The 20,978-nt window shown below is 39.9% G+C and overlaps 1 protein-coding gene across 18 annotated transcripts in view; it reads right to left on the bottom strand.

Moving 5' to 3' along the window:
* The window catches only part of PLPPR5 (phospholipid phosphatase related 5), a 166,330-nt gene that overhangs the window by 33,556 nt on the left and 111,796 nt on the right, over positions 1 to 20,978 (bottom strand). For 17 of the 18 annotated variants that reach the window (XM_042819131.1, XM_042819120.1, XM_042819121.1 and 14 more), the window contains one exon: positions 9,758 to 9,946. The exons of the other annotated variant lie outside the window; for it this stretch is intronic. In XM_042819131.1, coding sequence (XP_042675065.1) covers positions 9,758 to 9,946 — 189 coding nt within the window. The remainder of the gene's footprint in view (positions 1 to 9,757; positions 9,947 to 20,978) is intronic. 18 annotated transcript variants of the gene reach the window in all.

Raw genomic sequence — 20,978 nt, 5'->3', positions numbered from 1 at the left:
TTTTTTTTTTTTTTTTTTTTTTTTTTTTTTTTTTTTAAGAAATAGCCTCTGCTTTACGATTTCTTCCACTGTAGAAGTCACAGAGCCATCACGATTCAATTCAGAAACAAAAGAAATTCCTGGTAAAAGCGCAACACTGACTCGCTAAATGGCTCAATGAAAAGGTGCTATCAGCACCACACTCATTCATACATGTCACTCCTCTCAGGAAAGCCCTTCTGTTCAAGGCAGCACTGAGTCACATGATGAAATCCCACCAATGCTAAGATATTTAATTAATAAATAGTACAATTCTTTCTACGCAGAAATCTCAAAGCTTTACAGACAAGCCCAGTTTCACATTTCACACCCAGGTAGCAAAGGCGACATCCTGCTTGGGTGCCCAGACCCTTTCATCACTGCATTGCCTGACACAGTTCACAGCCTACTCTGTACATTCATTCTGCCAGCTGCAAACATCCACAAACTACTCACATACCCTAAGGTCAGCCCGCCTACAAATCTCATCTGCCTTTGCTAAATATTCTGGAAGAGTCCCCAATGAGTCACCCAAGTGCTGATGTGAGCCGAGCATGAGCATTTGGCACAGAGGGCCCCCAGCAGGCAGGATGTCCCTCTCACTGCCACGTGTATATCTATGGCATGGTGCAGCACAAGCCCCTGCTACCTCCCTGGGCCTCTCAGGCACTCAGGCTCACAGCCGTGAGATGCTCAGCAGCCGCAGCCTGAGAGCAGCCTCAGCAGAGCATGGGGGCACCCTGACATTGCCGAGGGCACACACCACAGAAAACCATGGTGCTGGGAGGCTCTGGACACCAAGTTCCACCTATGTAAACGTGATCATACTGCTAAAACTCATGCTCTGCATAGAGATGAACATGGCTGTGAACAGGGAGGGCAGCAGGCCAGCCACAGTAGAGCCAGTTATGAGCAGAGCTGTGTGCGCAGGCAGCCTGTGCACCCGCACCACAACATCCAACAAGGTAGCTTGTATTGATTGGTCTTAAATTAAAACGGATCAAGCTAAAATCCTTTATCTCATTCTCCCCAAAGGCTGTAGGTAGGTGTGTGGCTGGTCACAGCAGCTCAGCTGACCCATAATTAACAAATCTTTAAGCAGAATTAATTCAGTCATGTCAGAGCACTAAATTGGTATGGACATGTCACAGAAATCTTTTTTACTATCCAAAAATAACTACATTGTGAAGCTGAGTTCCACCTTGACTCTAATTCTTAATTCTTGATTTACAAAGAGACAAGATATAAATTGACAAAAGAAAATCCTCATAATATCATTCACGGATTGAATGACAATTAATGACTTCCCTTCTAGAGACAACAAGAAAACAACAAGAAAAGTTCCAGCATAAAACAACAGGTGTTTTAATATGTTTTGTAAAAAAGAATCAGAACAGTTGGCTGGCTTTTTTTTTTTTTAATTATTTTTTTTCTGAAAGTCCCTAACCATATGCATGTAAGAGACAACAAGTCATATTTGCAGAGGAAAAAATGCTATTCATAAAGAATAAACCCCTTTGAATACATAACTAGTTGTACATGAATGCAAATATATAAGTTATTAATGAATCGCCATATTATAATTGTATAGAGAGCATTCAGAATATTAATAAAGTGCATGCAAAATTGCAAGTAACAGTGTATGTTGTCCAAAATAGCAAGCAGAAGTGGAATTCATAGCTTACTGCTTTCATTAGAGTTTAACAAGACAGTGGTTTGTTTTTCTTTTTTAGTTTTATGGTGCCTCCTATCCAGGAAATAGAATACAGGATCAAGATCCAATTTTAAAGAGGCACTGAACAAATTTTGAATTACTAGTAGATTTAAATTTATAAAAACTAATATATCCAGTAATTTTTTTTTACTGCAGATTTGTTACTGCTTTACGCTGGATATAATTATGTAGCTTCCATTGCTCCAAAAGCAATGCCTCCTATTTCTCCATGGAAAACACAACAGATACAAAGAGTAAAATAACACTGTTCAATAAAGCAAATTCTCAGCTACAAAATACTGTTTTTCAACATAGTCACCACCATTAACTATGCGTGTTTGCCAGCCTGCACGCTGCATTTGTGCAGATCTTCACCAGTGGAGGTAAACCACTATTGCCACAGCTGAAACACACACCTCACCGCCTCACTGAGCTCACACCCCTCTTTCATCTTCATACATGTTCAGCAAGCATCAGTGAATGTTAGTGGGTATCATTTTTCCTGCATGGAGGAATACAGTGACACACCTTTGCTTCATGCACACTGCCACATCAGACACCATTTGTCAGACTATCCCTGTGCTGCTGTCTGTCACACAGCCACAAAACGTAACAAAATATTGGTGGGAAGTCTCAACCTTTACTGCCAGACCCACATCTACCTCTAGCATCACAGGTCAACATAATAAAATAGGAAGCATTACTTTCGAAGTGGCCCTTGTATATAAATGCTTGCAGGGGAGGTGAAGCAATATGAACAAAACCAGACTTCTCATCAGAAGTAGAAAGTGTCAGAACTTTTGCCTTCCTTTTCCAAAGCCAGATTTGCTGTACCATAAAACAAACATTAACACTAGTATATTCACAAAGGATATTCATCATTGGAACACCATGTCCCAGGATGCTTTCTGAATACTGGTGATGTGGTATATCCACCGCAGATATAATCTATGAGCTATTGCACCTTAGATAAATAAGACCCATTTAAGGTGAAAGCAAGGCCACCAAGCACTTCAACCGTATCTGAGAGAAGATACAAGAATACGGTAAGGATTTTTAAACATCACAGTGCTGAAGGTTGAAAACCACTGCTAAAACTACTTAAATTTCTACTTTGCTGGGCTGTTATTTTGCATCATATGGACACTCATCTCTTCAATCCTGTACAATGCATAATGGACATGAGCTGCTTGATATCGCAGCTGATTATTACTTTAAGCCTATTATTTCAGATTACAAACTGTGCATACAAATTCCCTACTCGTATGGTGCAGGATCAGTTGGATTAACAATTTCTCACTTACATGTAAGCGCATCATTTATAGGACAAGCAGCCATTCAGCTGCTGCAAACAGCACCCTGTCTGCCTTGCTCACATCTGCTTGCCACTTTCCATCCAGAGAGCCCATCAAGGGATGAAGCATATGGCCTCGAGATGGATCATGTTTGTAAATGGTAATGGTTTGTAAATTCAAGCACAGCAGAAATTATAAATTCAACTGGAAGTACAAACATGACTTGCTGACATCATTCATGTAGCCCATCACAGAATAAGAGGAAGACAGACAAAGAACTGTGACAAAGCCCACAGTGGTAGTGCATTTTTTTTTTATCTCCTGGTTACAGCTCTGTTCAATTAGTGGTTTCACTCTTGGATAAAAACAGCATCAGACTATCAAACCATGTATCTGTCTTGCTAAGTGCCCCAAAAGGCCAGTACTGACATCTGGTACAGAAGGTTACTGCAGACCTTAACTGTGTGATGTAGTTTTTGTTCTTAAGTAAAGTCACAATGCAATTGCCCCTTCACAAAGGAAGAGGTTGAGGTAAATAGCCTCAACTCTGCAGCATTGCCCTCTACCAAAAAAAAAAAAAAAAAAAGTTTTTGTAAAGGGAAAAAAAGTGAGAACAGAGGAAGAAGAAATAAAAGAAGTTGCACCTGTGTATGCAGGTTGAGTGAAGAGTTATGAAGACAGAGAGTAAAAAGTCCCTTCAGGAACAACTCGATCACAGAGTAAACAAAGGATTCTGGCAATTGCTTCTTCATGCAAAGTCTAAACAGCTGTCTGTCAAATGTGCCAGTAAGAAAAGAGCACACACATAAGCTCTCAAAGATATTCCAGGACTGTTGAAACACCTCACACAGTAAGAGGCAGAAGACAATTTCTGATATAATTAACAATACTTCTATTTGCTTTCAGAGGACAAAACTGATCTACTAATAATCTCCAGCTGCATTATCATTACTATTTCCAAGACAGGACACAGAGACACTCAGATATTGGAGGTCAGTACCTACCAAGGCAACTCATTGCTTCTGAGAAGAGTGTTAGGGTAGGCTGAGAACTTTGCTGGTCAGTTCCTCGTGTTTGCCTTAGAAAATGCATATGAAAACAAGCATTTGAATACCTCACTGTGCACTCAGATTTTTTTTTTTTTTTTCTTCCCCTTTTACACAGAGCTGCTGACAATTGTGCATCCCTACATTATTTATTAAGTTTTCCTGATTTAGTTCCAGCAGAAGTGACAAAACAGCTTAGTTTCCTTCAGGATGCATTGAAGTCACTTCTACTCGAAGAAGCAGAACAGGAGAGAAGCCTTTTATTCTGCCCTTACGCCCTGTTGGTTGGGTTTAATTTTTTTCCCAACAGTATCAAAGTATCCACAGAAGCAAATGTAACTCAGTAACAGCCAAGAAGGAGGGAAAAAAAATGCTCAAAATAGACAGAGGAAACATTTGTGAAGGTGGTGCTTTCTTCTGACTGAGGCCAGGAATGAAAATCATTTGAAGCTCTCAGGTGTGAGGGGAATTCATAGACTCCTGGCACAACAAATTCCCAGAAATATTCCTTTTTCAGAACTCTCAAGTTGTGGGGTTTTTTCTTCCTAAAGTTGTAAGAGATAACAGAGTACTTTCATGTCCCAGAAATGGATCACAAGCCAGCACTCTTTTTTATGTGCAGCACTAAGTTATATCAGAGTAAAATCATTTCAGAGTGAACTGCAGCTTAACTAAGGCGACTCTGACAAGAACATTTTGAAAACTCAGTCTGACAAAATCAGCTCAGCCCTGGTATCACACTCCGTGGAATTGTAGGTATAAGAAGGAAAATAGAAACTAGCAGATTCAAAAGGAAGGGAGACAGGCACACGCCCAACCACATCAGCTCTATGCACTGGAAACAAGCAGTGCATCCCCTTCAGGTCTTTGCCCATCCTTCATCTATTCTTGACCTGCCCTGGACTGGAATTACTGAGAGATCAGCAAAGGCAGCAGAGATGAGAGGCTTCTGACATTTGTGCTGAGCCTTCAAAAGATGGCTCCTTTCTCTCTTTATTCCCAGTTACCTTGTTGTTTCTTAAAGAATCAAGATACCGTACATCCTATAGGTGAACAATGTTTCTCTTTTCCCTTCTCAGTTTTTTTGTTTGTTTGTTTTGGACAGGTTTCAAAATTCCTCAAAATTCAGTAAGAAGAAAGTTACTTGCCAAACCTAACCTGAAGGCCAGAACATCTGTTTTTTGTTGTTGTCCTTGTTTTTACACTAATTCCTTGCCTGAAATATGTCAATTTAAAATTCATCTGATCTAAAAAAAAAAGTACAACACTCTGTCTAAATTGAAGATATTGTTTTCAATGATGCTATTAAGAGGATTATGCTAAAACAAATCAGTCTTTAATTGGTTTATAGAGAATACATGAGTATCTACGCAAATAAAAGTGTATGTTTTATGAGTAAGTACTATAATTATCTGCTTGCTACTTGGAAATAAAAACAAACAACATTAGCATAATAAAACTGTTTGCACATCCTAATGAAAATGTGTCATTATCTCCTCCTGACTTTAACAAAGCAGTCAGCGTACATCATCAGTCCAATACACTGAATTTTACACCAGGTGTTAGATGAATTTTTATTTTTATTTCAGGTGATGCATATTAGCATTTGGACTCACTGAAAGAGTCTTTGAGCACGGTTAACGGCATCATAGAGAGGTCAAAATTAATAAGATCTACTAGAAAGAAGCAGTGCAGAATTGATTGCTCTCTAGATTCTGAGAAGAATTTTACAATCATTTCTATCTGGAAGCTGAAGGATTAGCCTGACGTAAATTTCCCAAGCTACATCTGTCATAAGAAGACTAAAAAAGCAACCGGCCCACTGAGCAAGAACTGGCATTTTAGGAAATGGCTTAAATAGCACAGAGCTCTCAACTAACACATCTACACTCGCTGCATATTTGAGTAGAATCAAATCAAGAACACATTGCTTGTCACCTTTACACCTGACTCAAGTGCTGAAAGAAAATAAAAAGGTATTGAGCATTCCAGCTGTCATTGCTACAGACAGTAGAATCACAGGCATGCCCAGCCAGTGTTCACTCTTTCAACTTGTGTCACCAAGACAAGCGGGAAGTCGCAAGCACATGGCAAGTGCTGCCTCTATGGGAGTCTCATCCTCTCTTCCTGGAATCTCCTACGTTGGATTTCCACACACTTCTGAGAGCAACAGCAACCTCATCAACATTACATAGGACATTCTACTGTTTATCTGCCTTATGCTTCTGATGTAAACACATCTGCTCACCCAAAGAATTACTTTACCTATGCCCAAAGGTGACTTTGTAAACCTTCCATAAATATTAGTATTAGATTGGAATGGAGCATGTTTTGTTACATAGCAAGTTGCAGCTGTATACAGCCATTAAAAGAAAGAGAAAAAAGACATCATTCAGGTCATCGCAGTGGAAGAACTTACAGCAACAGAGTTAACAAATACACACAACCGTTAGAAATAATCCACACAACACAGACTGAAAACCAACAATATATATGTTCTGCTCAAGAGACTGGAAATCAACTGAAAAGAGGGAGATGAAATTTTCATTCTACAGAATAACTGCTGGTTTCCTCCAACTGCTGTTATGCCTATGAAGTTACAGGCGCTTTGAACAGTAACCTCTGTATATGGACAGTAAATTGTCCACCAAAGTCAACAGCAAAACAATTTAACTTCTTGCTAGCTGCAACATGATATAGGAGACATTTGAAATACTTGACATAAGACTACAGAAATTCAAATTCAGCAAATACTAAGTGCAGAGTATGAGACCCAGTTTCAGATCCCTATATTGCAGCAGTGCAAGCCAAGTGTTGCTCAGCAAGCAGCCTCTGCTTCTGGGCAAAGGCTCCATTTGCCAGATCCAAACCCTGCAGACCTGTGACCTGACAACCAGCTGCGGCGGTCCTGGAATGACCTGGGACTGGCAGGCAAGAGAAGCAGCAGAATTGAGAACAGAAGTGTGGCAGTGATGTGGCACTAGAGCTGCAGGAACGTGTTACTAGGAAGCACCATCTGAAAGACTAACCTGAGAACTTCCAGGATTAGCATAGTACTCACAGGTACAACCCTGTCAAATGACCCAGATCCTGACTGATGCTTCAGCAAATGCCTGCGCCCTGTGAGCAGACACTGCATGTCTGCTTCTGCAGCTCTGGTTTGGCACAAGAGCAGTGGAGGAGCAGCTGTGTCACAGCTCACAGCACCCACTGTTGATGAGGTGCTCACCAGGACAGACCAGCTACTCGTACTTTACTTTTTCAGATTTTGGACAGCAAGTATGTGGAAAGAGCAAAGTCACTTGGAAAATCCAATTTTTCTCATTTTAGAGCAACTTAAAGAAAATTCAATGCAATGGAGCTCTTTATGGAGTCACATTAGGGAAATCTGGATTGAAGCACTCGTAGCTCCAATGGAAGAAGTGCCAATCCTACAAAAGAAATAAATGAATAAAATAAAATTAATCGTTACCCTGAACACCAAGGTAAGGAACCTCCAGTGATCTATCTCAAAACTCCAGAAAAAGCATTAATTCCACAAGCCAAGCTAACAGAAATAAAAAAAAAATAAGCGTTACACTAGGGAGTGCAGCTAGTTAGAAGCTCTGGACTAACAGAATACTGTGACAAAAAATGCAACAGAAGAGAAAAATTCAGAAAACAGCAGTGAATTTTCCACAAATCATAGTACTTTTTCATTCATTCAAATCCATATTTTTCATAGGTCTGTGTTTGCATCCTTACAGGCAGAAATATAAAAACAAATCATGCAACAAGTACATATTTCATTTATTAAGAAAAAATACACAGAGCACCTATGTTCAAAATATCTTTAGACAAAACAGAAAGAAAATGGAACAGAACACAATTAATCCTTGTGAAATCTTAACAAGGGAGTTTTACTACCGCTAAAAGCATACAAGCAGCTTTCAGTAGAAATATTGCCCTCATCACTGCTTTCAGTGAAAGACAATTTTCATTTCATGCATGACAGAGCAGCTGTCCTATGAAGCACTAAACCCAGGAAAACTGCCCAAGGAAAATCAGAACAGAATTTTGTCTGTGGCTGAAAGATTTTGCCTTTATTTAATAATGTTAATGATTAGATTTGGTGCTGCTGAAGTCATAAGATTGACATTCTCAGAGGCTGAAGTCTCCATTTGGTAAAATAAAAGTTAAAATTAAAAAGTGCAGCAGTCACCTGCAATGTGACTTTCCATGCCCCGACCCACCAGTGCATCTCATTTGCCTGAGACAGTTAAGATAGCAAGAGGAAGAATAGTTAAATACCATTAAATTCCATTACTAAGCGTCTACTGAGGCTAATTACAAAACTGGCAAACCAAAATGCCATGGTGATTTCTCTGATGTAATCACCTAACACCCAGGAAATGAATGGAAACAACCAATCCGTTTTGCTGACACACATTAGGAAAGAGCGAGCTCCTCGTGAGCATCTGACAAAATCTTCATGATATCCGGAGTCAAACATAAGAAATAATTAAAAGCAAACCAAACATTACACACAACACCAACAAAATAACCTTCAAAATCTCAACAGCATTTAAGGGTTCAAAAGACCAAACAAGCAGACAAACAAAATAGTCAACTAATTGATATTAAAACAAAGAACAGTAAAACAAACAGCTGTACAGCATATTTTGCTAAAGATTGTTCATTCTCTAGAATGAAGAAGTTCATTCTGTAGAAGAAAAAAAGAACAAATCCACTGTAAATGACTGCAGTCTGATATCTTAAACAGTAAAGCTGAACCCAACCATGTGATTTTGTTGGATGCTACCTCAGTGCTCAACAGAATGCTGTCTGCAGTTACAGCAGCATCAGCTTCATGAAGTTTTCTGTTCCCAGATTTAATTTTATTTTTATAGTTCACTGAAAAAGTACACAGCCATTAAAGCTACTACCTTAAGAGGCCTCCTCCTCCTGTGAAGGTGTGTTGCTTTTTCTACTGACAACAGTCCACTAAAATGAACTCTTTACAGGGAGTTTGTGTCCATGTAACTGTGTGTGCACCCAGTAACACTGCATCTAATCCAGCCCTGATGGCTGCATACTCCCATCTCATTCCTTCCCAGTCAGGGATCTTTGAATGACGCTGATGCCCTCGTTCTCTGACAACACAAACAGTGCATGCAACAATTCCCTCCTAGCTTTTTTTCCCCAAATCAAAAAAAAAAAAAAAAAAACCAGTGAAATAAACTTTTTTGATGCATTCATTTAAACCTGACTGACAGGTCACAGTGCATTAGAGACACAGGTTCAGCTTGCATGCACATCGGTAGTTGTAACATATGGAGATGACTGAATTAAGCAAAAGAGATTTAATCCATTGACAACGCAGTTCATTTCCATGATAAATAAATACGCTGTCAGAGGGATTGGTATTTCATTAATACCAGGTGAAGTGTTCGTTGTGGTAGCCAACAACCAGAAGTCCCTGCAGGTAGCCACCTGCCTGCACCTGACACACGCTTCAGAGAGAAACAAAACCACCCAAATAATATTTTTTTAAAAAAACCCCAAAGCCAGCCAAACAGGATCGCCAATACACGATCCGGTGCTTATATAAAGCGATGCTAAAAATAAACTTCCGAGGCGCAGGGCAGGCACAGCAGCTCCCTACTGCCGTGCCCAGGGCAGCCCGCGGCGGTCCCCCTGCTTACCACCAGCACGGGCACGCCTGCGGTCAACGAGTAGAGGAGCACCGGGGGCACGGCGCTGCTGTCCTCCGGGCCCGGGTACGGTTTGCGGTACGCGCCCTCGTAGCAGAAGAAGCCTTGCACGTTGACCGCGAAGGTGTCCGTGTATTCGAAATAGTAAGCCAGCATCACGGTCCCTGCCATGATCACCATCTGGAAGTAAAGCATGCTGGTAAGCGGAGAGGGCACTCGCATGCACGGGGGCTCCGGCGGCCGCGGCGGCCCCGCTCCCCGGCGGCATCCACCGCGGGCGCCGGCGGGGCGGGGAGCGCGGCGGGGCGGAGTAGGGCAGGGCAGGGCTGGCGGGGGCCCGGCCCGCCGCTTCGGTACCGGCTCCAGCGAGGCGCCGGCTCGAGCAGCGGGCGGGCGGGCGGAGCGCGGCGGCGAGGGGGCGGCTTCGCCCCGCCTCACCCCCCCCCCCCCCCCCCAGGGAGCACCGCGGCGCCGGACCTCAGCCCTCCCGGGAGCAAAGGAGTCGAACCCAGAGCGCCGGCTGCCGCGGTAGAGGGGCTGCCCTCGCCCCCGGAACGCATCGCGGGCTGCCCCGGCCCCGCCTGCTAGCTGTATGTGCCGGCGTTAAAAGCCTCAAACGGGCAATATATGCTCTTCCGTATACGGATAACTTCTAAAGGAATTCATGCTGAAAGCTTTCATTTAGCAGCTAACGGATAGCTGCCATAGCCCAAGTAGCACCTCCAGATAAAACGTGAGTCTGTTTCAGTGCCAGAAAAAAAATCACACAGACTCAAACCTCAAAGTGTTCCACTTAAAAATACCTATCTGCACATCCAAAGAATGAACAACTGCGCCCTGTGTTTGCACAGAATCACCCATGTGCAGGCTCTGGTCCACATGCTGAACATCAACAGGCAAGAAGTTCCTTCCAGACACCCCTGCACCGCACCATGCTACCACCGGCAGCAGCCTGTAAGAGACTCTTTAGCATCAAAGATTGCACTTGGCCTACTGAATCACAGCTGTTAGAAATAACAGATTGCATTGGATAGCCCTGCTTTTCTAACGTGCGATCATTCTTCTCGCATTGCACTTTGGGTTTAACTGTTTGCTTTCTTCTCCTTTCTGGAGAGATTTGTTCATCTTCAGCGCTGTCAGTTCCCATGTATTTATTTTTAATTGGCCCTTGAAGAACATGCTTTTCCCTTCTGGATTCCACATCCAGTCTATTTTTGTGTGCTCTTAACATACCCCCCAGAATAATCTGAATCATGCCATTTGCATTGCAGTCTGCTCTGCATAGTTGCGTACCTTTGTGAATAATGCATAGTGAGACATGAGACATCTTGTGGTGAATTCTGCCTAGCACAGACTTCATTTTCCCCATTTCCTTAGTGCGGAGTCCAATATCCATTATCAAACACACATCTTAATTTCCCCCTATAGGTCACAAACAGATAGCTACATTGTGAAGGCATAAGGCCCAAATCCAGGAGCAAGACTGCAGTGTGCTCAGCTCTTCAGCTGCAGCCGAGCAGATGCCCCAGAGGAACACCGGGAGCTCCACATGTACATCTGTGACTATGGCACAGTATGCTGCTGCATGATGAAGTTCCACTATCCAGCTAATAAAATATTTCCACGTTTTGCTATTAGGAGCCTAAATCTGTGTTACAGATACACCTGGAGTGCCATAGGAATGAGAGGACAGAAGAAGTCCTGCTTTATAAGCATTGTGAAACTGCTGTCAAAATCCCTGAAGGATTTTGGAAAGAATCTCTAGAGGTTACAAAGCCCAACCACCTTGTCAGCACAGCTCCGGGCAGAGGCTTTTTGGGGCCACGCCATCAGCTGTTAAATATCTCAAAAGCCAGAGATTCCAGAACCACACTGGACAAACCATGCCAGTGTCCAACCCTTGACAATATTTCCATTCATTAAACCAGAACATCCTGCGTTCTGTTCCAGGCTCAGACTCTGCTCCTATTACTGGGAACCCAAAGACAAGAATCTGACTCCATCTTCACCACACCCTTTCAGTCTAAGCTAAATTACTAACACTTCTGGCTGTATGTATATCCATATCCTCAATGCTCTGCCTTTTCTGATGTTACACAAATGACAGCAAGTAGGTATTGACTGCCATTAGATGAAACATAGATTCTCCTCATTGTCATGCCTCTCAATTTCTTTTATAGTCTTCTCCATGCTTCTCTAACTTTACAGCAGTGATGCTATTGAAGCTCTAAGGTCTGGCTTCCAGGCATTTAAACATACAGTATGCAACAGGAAGGATAAATCTACTAGATGCAGTATTCACTTGTATTATTGGCTAAATCTAGTGCTTCAAATACTACAAGTGAATTTGCCATTGTAAACTAGAAAGCACAAGATTTAAGTTGCAGAGGAGCTTTAAAGTTACCAATTGATTTAAAATCTTCATTGATACAAGACTCTGATCACAATGAAAAAAATTAAAGAAAAAAAAAACAACCACCCTATAAGTGTTGCACAATCACCACAACAATCCCAACAGCACTACTAATACACATTAGAACCTGAGAAAGATTTCTTGCTCCACTGTTGTCCTTGGTATTTTTAATAGCACATTGATTTGTTTGCATGTTGCCAAAGGATTGGTTCAGAGCACTCTGAAAGGCTTAGTTTCTTGCAGCTGGTAAAGTGTGGTTTAGTTTCTGCCTCACTTGCAGACATTTAAAAAAAATCCATGTAATTGATGGTTGCTACAGTTCTGCCTATATAAGTTGACTGCTGCAGTAGCTGAATACAATCTGTTACAAAATGAATTTTTAAAACGCTTAAAAATGCATAGGCAAGGCAAGTCCAAGCTCCAGACGACACTACAACACTGAAAGCATTATGAAAGGCAGAAATATAATAATAGCAAATATTTTAATAGTCACAAACAAATTCCCATTGTTGCAAACAGCCTGCAAAGCATGGCATGCACATCACTGGCTTGCTTTTGTAAATATGCATTTAGCTGATCAAGTGAAACCAGAGCTATACTTTTTATTATAATGAACACAATATTCATTGGTTGCCCAGTTAAATACGTAAGCATGTATTAGATGGAACAAATAGAAGTGAAAGAACACATTAGCCTTCAGTGACTAACACAGGCAGCTAAATATATTCTGCAATTACAGCATTCCCTGCTTATTTATATCAGTGATATGCAGTGACAGCAGAATGGCAGAGAAAAGCCCAGAACCAATGATTTTAGTTTCAGAAGGGTACTGGTAAAATTGCCGGTTGACCTTTGACGACAGACAGACTGGTTTTGAAACTTTCTTGGGAATAGTTCCTCTGATCTTAGAGCAGGGGTTTCCCCTCAGAGTTGTCATAGATCCATCTTGTTATTTTCATTTGCTACTTAATTTTAAGTGAAATATCATCTCAAGAGACACAATGGAGAGCAATGCAGACAAAAAGAAACCTTAGCTCCGGTGATTTGTAATACTCTGAAATCACAACCCCCATAACTAGGACATATTTCCAATTCAAAAACAAATTCATTAATCCTTCATGTGTTCTATATCATCATTTCTTTTTAAAAGAATTTTCTAGTTATAAATCAATACTGTGGCAAAAGGCAGTAAAGATACACAGTCAACGCAACAAAGCTTTCCTAATGGGAAAACTTGATATGAAGTCATCCAGCTGTTTTTACTTTTCTCTTTCATGCTTTATCAGAATGATAAAGATGCATTTAGCAACCCCATGGAAGTTTCCCTGTTACATCTTCACATTACACTAAACCAGCCTGTTCAGAGGGGAATATTGCATCTATTTTGATGATACAACAGCAATGAAGAGAAAGAACAAACTGAATTGTTAGAGACCTCCTGGCTTATCAAGGCAAATTCAGCAAATAGATGGAGAGAGACTTGCATAAAAACTTACCCACAAACTAACTTAAGAAGCAAAGGGTATCTTTGATGTATGAAAAGCTTTTCAGAAACTTCATCCAATGGTTATTAAAATCCTAAAGGCTGGGGCATTTGCCAAGTTGGATGCCACCCTAGACAGCCTGATCTAGTGGCTGACAATCCTCCCCACAGCAGAGAAGCTGGAACTAGATTACCTTTTAAGGTCTCTTCCAACTAAACACCATTCTATAATTCTGTGATACTACCAAAATTATGTTCATAGGAGCATCATAATGCAAGAGAAAAATAATTTTCTAGCAAGTGGAGCACAGTGAAGAATCAGAAGTGGAATCTAATTCCCAAAACACCCACAATATGATTCAGACAAATTAGACATCTAATGTAAGTTTTTCATATGGTCCTAGCATGGAGTTCACATAGAGAGACAGCTCCAGCAAGTGACTAAGCTATACTACATTAGAGCAGGATGAATCATTCCCTCAAAGTGCCATTCATCCCGTCCTGAGAAATACCAATGCCTGATGAAACCACTTAGAACAATAAATCAAGTTCTGATGACTAGCTTAGACTACCACCCATCTTTTAAAGGACTGCAGCGAGATGTGATCTATGTTACTCTTAACTTTCACCTCCACATCACTAAGTTAGTTCCAAAATAGGAATTAGACTTCTCCTGAATCACACAGGGAGGGGAAAAAAAAAGTAGTAAAATTAATAGTAGCATAAGCATTAATATTGTATTTGCCTTGCAGTGTCACATAGAGCTAGACCCTGTTTCCACAGAAGGCAAAATTTTGCCCCAGTAATCTTGGGCACCTCATACAGTGCAGTACAAGTAAATGAAAGAATGAACAGATGGAGATAAAACAAATGAGGAGGAGGACAACGCAACAATGAAATGATTGAGTCGGATATAATGAGTAATAGCCACAGCAAATTAGTTGCCTGGTCAGTGTTTACATCAATAAGATATTTAGTCTTCGTAAAACTGCTTGCTATCTTCAAATTAAGGAGAAGTATTATTACTTACAAGTTCTTCACGGGCTAGAACAGAATATTTGGGATGCCAGAGGCACATTAAGTACCACCAGCCTGCACATCCTGAGAACTAAAGCCTGCATTAACACTTCTACTATTATACTACCATGCTGTCAACTTAAAATACTAAAAAGTAATAATTTTTAAAAACAAAAATTTAAATTTAAAAAAAAAAAAACAAAAACAGAACATGCTTTTGTCAATGCAAAAATGAAACACTGACATCTGAATGTCCTTAGAAAAAATATTTAATCTAAGCTAAGATAATCTTAGGAAAAACCCTCCTACTTAGAAAATTGTTACCACAACTATGAAGTTGTGATGGTTTCTAAATACGTTTTCAGTAACCGCAGTATTTTACAAAATGTCTGCAAACCTGTTAATCTTTAGAATAATTGGTTCAATAAAAACAATACAAATTAGGAATAAGCATCCTCATCTCATTCACCCAGAATATCATCCTCTTTAACAACTCTTTGATGGTGGAACCTCCCATTCAAATGCAACCAGTAATACCTTGAATTACTGATGCAGCAGATTATGGAATCAGTAGCTGATATAAGCAGAGCACGCACTTACTCTGGTGCAGTAATCAAGTGGACAGAAGTCACATGGGCCTACCCTATGCAATGTACTGTATGCATCTGTACAGTTAGAATTTATATATAATTCAAAATTAGTTCAGACATTTGCACAATGCCTGAAGGTTTTATAGACCAGTTCAAAAAATTCCCTCTACATATTACTGAATTTCACTCATTTGAATATGGCAGTCTTGCCATTCTACAATTTGTCTTCTTTTGTACCTTTTTTTTTTTTTTTACTGTAAATAGTGAGGCCAATTAATACAGCTTCTCATTTAAATATTCTGTATATCCACACTACAAGGATGTGCTTAAAGTAGATGTTTACCCACTCATCAAGATTCTGTATTGTATGAAAATTTTGTCCAAAAGCACATAAGAATGAAGAAATCCTCAATACATTCAGCCTCCTTTTTGTGGTTATGCTCTCACCCACAGTTTAGCCACCTGTAGTATAGTAGCATGCAGTGCTTTTAAGCAGGCAATAAACATATTGCTCAGAGATGTGTGAGCAACAGCCAAAGTTGCTAGAAAGGTTGCAGTACTTCTGGTTTAAGTAACGGAGATCTGGTTTATCTGCAGGAAAATTCACATGAAATATCATCCTCTGTGTGCTTGTAAGATTTATGTCTTATAACTTGGACTCTACATGGACAAATCCAAGCTCTGATTTTTAAATCCCACTCTTAAATAGCATCCAAGAACTGCATAAAATAGTTAGACAGTCACAGTGGCAAGTCAGTACACAAGTATGAGGTCATCCTTCCGACACTGAGGATTCATCAGTTCAGAGGCAGGTGCATAGTAAAACTTGCACAGATATCTCACAGCATAACCAGGCTTGGCCCTCCACAATAGTATCATGAACAGGTAAATTATAAAGGACTCCAATGATAATTCCAAGCACAAGCTTGTATGTTAGATTAAATCAACCCACTTTCTAACTCTCTCTCAAAAGGGAAAGACAAATAGACTAATATCATAAATTATGCACAATAATCACTGCATACTTCCAGATCTCGTTATCGTTAAGTGTATGCAGGTCGTCCTGGCAGACATCCAATACTCTTCATTGTAGTTTCTACTGGGTAAGCTCGCAAGCAGTTGTGTGATAGAACGACTTCTGTTCTTACAAATTATACTAGACACTTCTCGTTAGCATTACACCTGAAATACACCTGAAAATGGAACCCCAAGTTCCATCCCTTCATAAAATTAAAAGCATATGAAAAGCACAGAAAGAGGAATTTCAGGATATGTGTACTGTGTTTTAGCGGAGAAAGAAAAAGCCCACAGAATTTATTAAACAATTAAACACAAAATTCACTGCTACCAGATGTCTGTCCAGTCATGCTAGTAATAGAGATGATGATTCTCTTCAATTATTCTGAAACTTTACAATATCAAAAATACTTGAAGACCAATTCAAAATACTCACTGTTCAGGACACAGCTCATTTATACCCTCATACAGCCCTCACCACTCATGATCCTGAGAGCTACAAGAAACAAAGGTACTGCATGTTTCCATTCAACATGAGGACACTCACTCTACGTTCATGTTTTCATGAATCTCTGCTCTAAAAAATACCTTTTATAGCTTGCTCTTGAGCATCCAGAAAAGGCTGAAAACTCAAGGAAGATGGAAACTTGAGATTGAATGACAAATACAGCTTCAAAGGCACAAAACATTCATATAATCCCGGAGTGCCACTGTCACCATGCCAAGGATACCATTTCCCACAGTGGTTTTCCACCAAGCTACTGCTCATGCCTACTGCAGGACAGGCATCTCGGTACTTTGGGGAGCTCTCCCCTGCAGAATGCCATTTCCACAACATCCCTTTGGGCTCTGTGGCTAAACTCAGAGAAGGACTTATAGGGCAACCTCTACAAGGCATTAGGCCTGCCCATGCTGCAGGTAGTCAGAGACCTTCTTTGAATTACTAGATTCTATACAACAACTGTTGCAGAAATCATCCATTTCCAGACATCCTTATACTTTCGTTCCACAGGGTATCTTCATTCTTGGAGATATTCCAGACTGCACAAGGCTTGGAGCACCCTGACCTAATGTTGAAGTCAGCCCTGCTCTGAACAAGTGGATTACATGACCCCTAGGAATCCCCCAAGATCTATTTCTGGTATGATTCTCTGATAGCAAATTTACTACAACCTACAAATTTGTAATCTTTAGTCTTAATGACTACAATCCACTCTAGTGGTGATTCACTGCAATTACTGTAATTCATTTGATCATTATATTTAAAATCTAAAAATAGAACCATATTTCCTCTAACTTGGTGTCATGATGTTATGATTTTTGTTACTGATATTCTTCATAACATCATATAATGAACTGGGAGTTAAAGCTTCAGCTCTACGGATCATCAACACTTCCAGATATACCTGTCTCAGAAGACAAGGAGAACTATATATCCCTCTGGACTTCTTGTTTCCATTTTCCATTCAGAGGGAAAGATAAAACTGTTCACAAGTCACAAGACATCCCTTTCTGCTCGTCAGCAAATTTGACAAGAGTATCACGAGTTCAAATTACAGGTTTATCATGAGGAAATGCAGTAAGTAGGTATTCTGTAGGCTCCTACCAGAGCAGGATTAAAAGACAGCACCTCAACAGCTCACACAGCAGATAGCATCAGGCATGAGAGTAGGGCACTACAAAGAGAACTGGATTATGAGCAGACAGTATGACTTGGCACATTCAAGACCCTAGGCTGGGCAAGTGGCTGAGGGATGGGAAGGCCAGATTGCAGGAACAGAACCAAGGAACATAAAATATCTTTAGTATTTCTTTTTGGAGAGGCTCAATTGCTACCTGCCAGAACTATTCCAAATATTTCTTCTTCATATGTCTATCTAGTGACTTTATTCTAATGGCCTTAAGGTATTATGTGGTGCTCCCTCACTTCACATTGCCAGAAGTTATCAGTTGTGGAAGAATCTAAGGTCCATTTACTTTTAAGAGACTGGAATGTGGTAAAGCAGTAAATGTGAAGTACATCTCAAAAAAAGAGCGACATTAAAATATTCTTAGCATTTGGTCTTTCACTCCCATAAGACTTCTGTTAATTTAGAGAAATTAAAAGCAGTCGGAGATGTAAGGACAGAACATAAGGGCTACAGGATCAGATTCCCACTAAGACAGCACAAAAACTGAGATAGAGTGAAATGAAGTGGGTAGCTGCTAAAAAGATACAGCCATCTTAGGACACACTGTTTTTATAGCATTAACCTCTTCATAGAGCAATGCTAATATCCAGCATACTAAATACTGCTTCTAAAGTAATCAGGACAGTATCCAAATGGGATTTAAGCAAGATATTTAGCTTATTAGGCATCCTGGTGTCCAGCATTTAATTTCATTAGGAGCATTGCAGTTAAAGTTTCAGTTAGCAGATAAAAAGAAAAATTACCCCAAAGAAATTGCACAATTTCAAATTTGTCCCAGTTGACACTGGCATGAGGTACGCAGCTGACGTTAAAAGTAATTTCAGAAAAAAGTCCACCTGATGGTAACACAAAAACATGCATATCTTCCACACAAGTTTTAATCGTACACTCACTATTCAATATGATAGCTCTCCTGCACTCATGTTGCAATTAGCAACCTCAGAAACAAGGGTAATGACAGCGTTGACACAGAGGAGATTCTGTCATAAACTCTTACCAGAAACAGAAGAAAAAAATAAAATGGGGGTCAAACAATCATTGCTTTTAATACACACCAATTTATTCCTACTTTGATAACTATGTCCTACTAGATTTGTGTAATGAATAGATACTCCTTGATAATCTTTTCATTTCAGTTTTCACAAAAAACATCACTAGTGTGGGAGTTATGAAGAAATACAGAGCATTAAAACTTAAACCAACTGCAATAGTTATGACAGACAAGTTATTAAAAATACCAACACTTTCTGAAAATATCCCTACTTATACAAAAATATCCTCAAAACAAAGGAATGTTCCTGTCCTACAAACACACAACTCCTGGTTCCATCCCTTCTTCTGGCCAGAAGGAGTATTAAACCAAAGTACATTCACTCAATGCTAAGAATTTTCTTCTTCCTGTATTTCTCATGGTCAAGGCTGGAAAAAACACTGCATCAGAGAGAAGAGCATCTGGAAGAATACGGAAATTTCTTCAGACTTCAAGACAATTCTGAATAAATTCATTCATGGATTAAGTTCCCCTAAGATTACCTCCCATGGATGCTGCTCTTCTTATCATCCCTTCTTTCTGCCCTCTTGTGCTTTGATTTACTTCTTCAAAGTAAAAGAGGCATTAAAAGAAACAGGAGAAATTGCACCCTCTTTATTTTATTGACTACTCCAATTGCATTCATTACCAGCAGGTGAGGATTAATACAGAAGGGGAGCTAGCTCATTTCTGCATCACCTGGGGTGATTAACACAACCCACACATGCAGGACATTTACTTGCATCTGGTTCCCTGTTACACAAGTATTTAACAACATAAACAATGTCTACAGTGAAGTTACTTACTAGGGTATTACTTTTTCATTGGAGCCAAGCTCAGAAATTGCCTGAGAATAAAGAACACTTACTAATTTACTGTGTTTTATCCATTTGGAAGAAGCACTAGCTTTTCAATGTTTATCTTGTCAGTAGAAGATATTGAAAAGTTTTATTAGCTCAATTAGTGCTTTTCATAAGCATCACTTCTTTCTCCTACACTTGCATTGCGCCCAGTGAATGATGGGTGTTAAAATGCCCTTCTCTGAATGTTTACCATCCTGTTAGATATGGTTAAAAGTTTATTTGATAGTGCCCCAAAGGATTAAAATGTGTTGCTTTTCTTGAAAAGAAAATACTATACAAATAGCCAAACCTTCCCTGCAGACTATTTCTAACAGTGCACTACTGCTGCCTACAAATATGGAACAAAGGCATATTGTGGTTCACACATATTTCATAGTAAAATGTTACTAAAGTGAGCTACAGAAACTAGCAATTTAAAGGAAGTTGTGCAAGAATAACTCACATGAAGTAATTTCTACTCAAGAGCAATTTTAACAAACTGCAGTAAATACAGTCTGATCAACATTTGTCAATAACATACACAAGGCTCTCTGTGCAGGAAACTTTTCTGTTTCTGCAAAGGAAGAGAGTCTGTTGGAATGGAGGACTAACAAATTCTACAGAGGCATTACCCTACAAGCACTTCATTAAACAAGCTGTATATAACATTCAGCAAAATTTTAAAAGGTCAAAAAACTTTTGTTTATTTGGTTTTGGCAGCGGGTTATAGGAGGCAGCCAGTCATAAATCTATAGCGTCCTGGAAAAATTTAATGATAGACTGCCAGAGCAATTCACTTACTCCCTCCTTCAAAACTCATGCATTCCGCCAACACCACTTTGAAGAACTACCTATAAAAGTCACTGAAAGCTATATTTTATAAGAGGGGTTTTCAGCTCTTTTTTTTTTTTTTTTCTCCACTTTTTTCTTCCTATTAAGTGTCTGTATAATTTCAATTCCATCAAAGATTCTGTATATTTAATCCTGTTCTGGTAGTTCTCATCTGTGTACGGTACTCAAAGCTCTGCATAGCTTTGTAACAGTTTTCATTTCCTTAAAACATCAAAAACCTGCTTTTTTATTACTATCAATGGGGTAGAGATGCTAACAGAATCTTGGTTCTTTGTGC

Source organism: Centrocercus urophasianus, unplaced genomic scaffold (assembly GCF_019232065.1).
Source record: "Centrocercus urophasianus isolate 14NV4802_14NV808 unplaced genomic scaffold, USGS_Curo_1.0 seq_18, whole genome shotgun sequence".
Taxonomy (NCBI): domain Eukaryota; kingdom Metazoa; phylum Chordata; class Aves; order Galliformes; family Phasianidae; genus Centrocercus; species Centrocercus urophasianus.
This window is presented reverse-complemented; position numbering and strand designations above follow the sequence as displayed.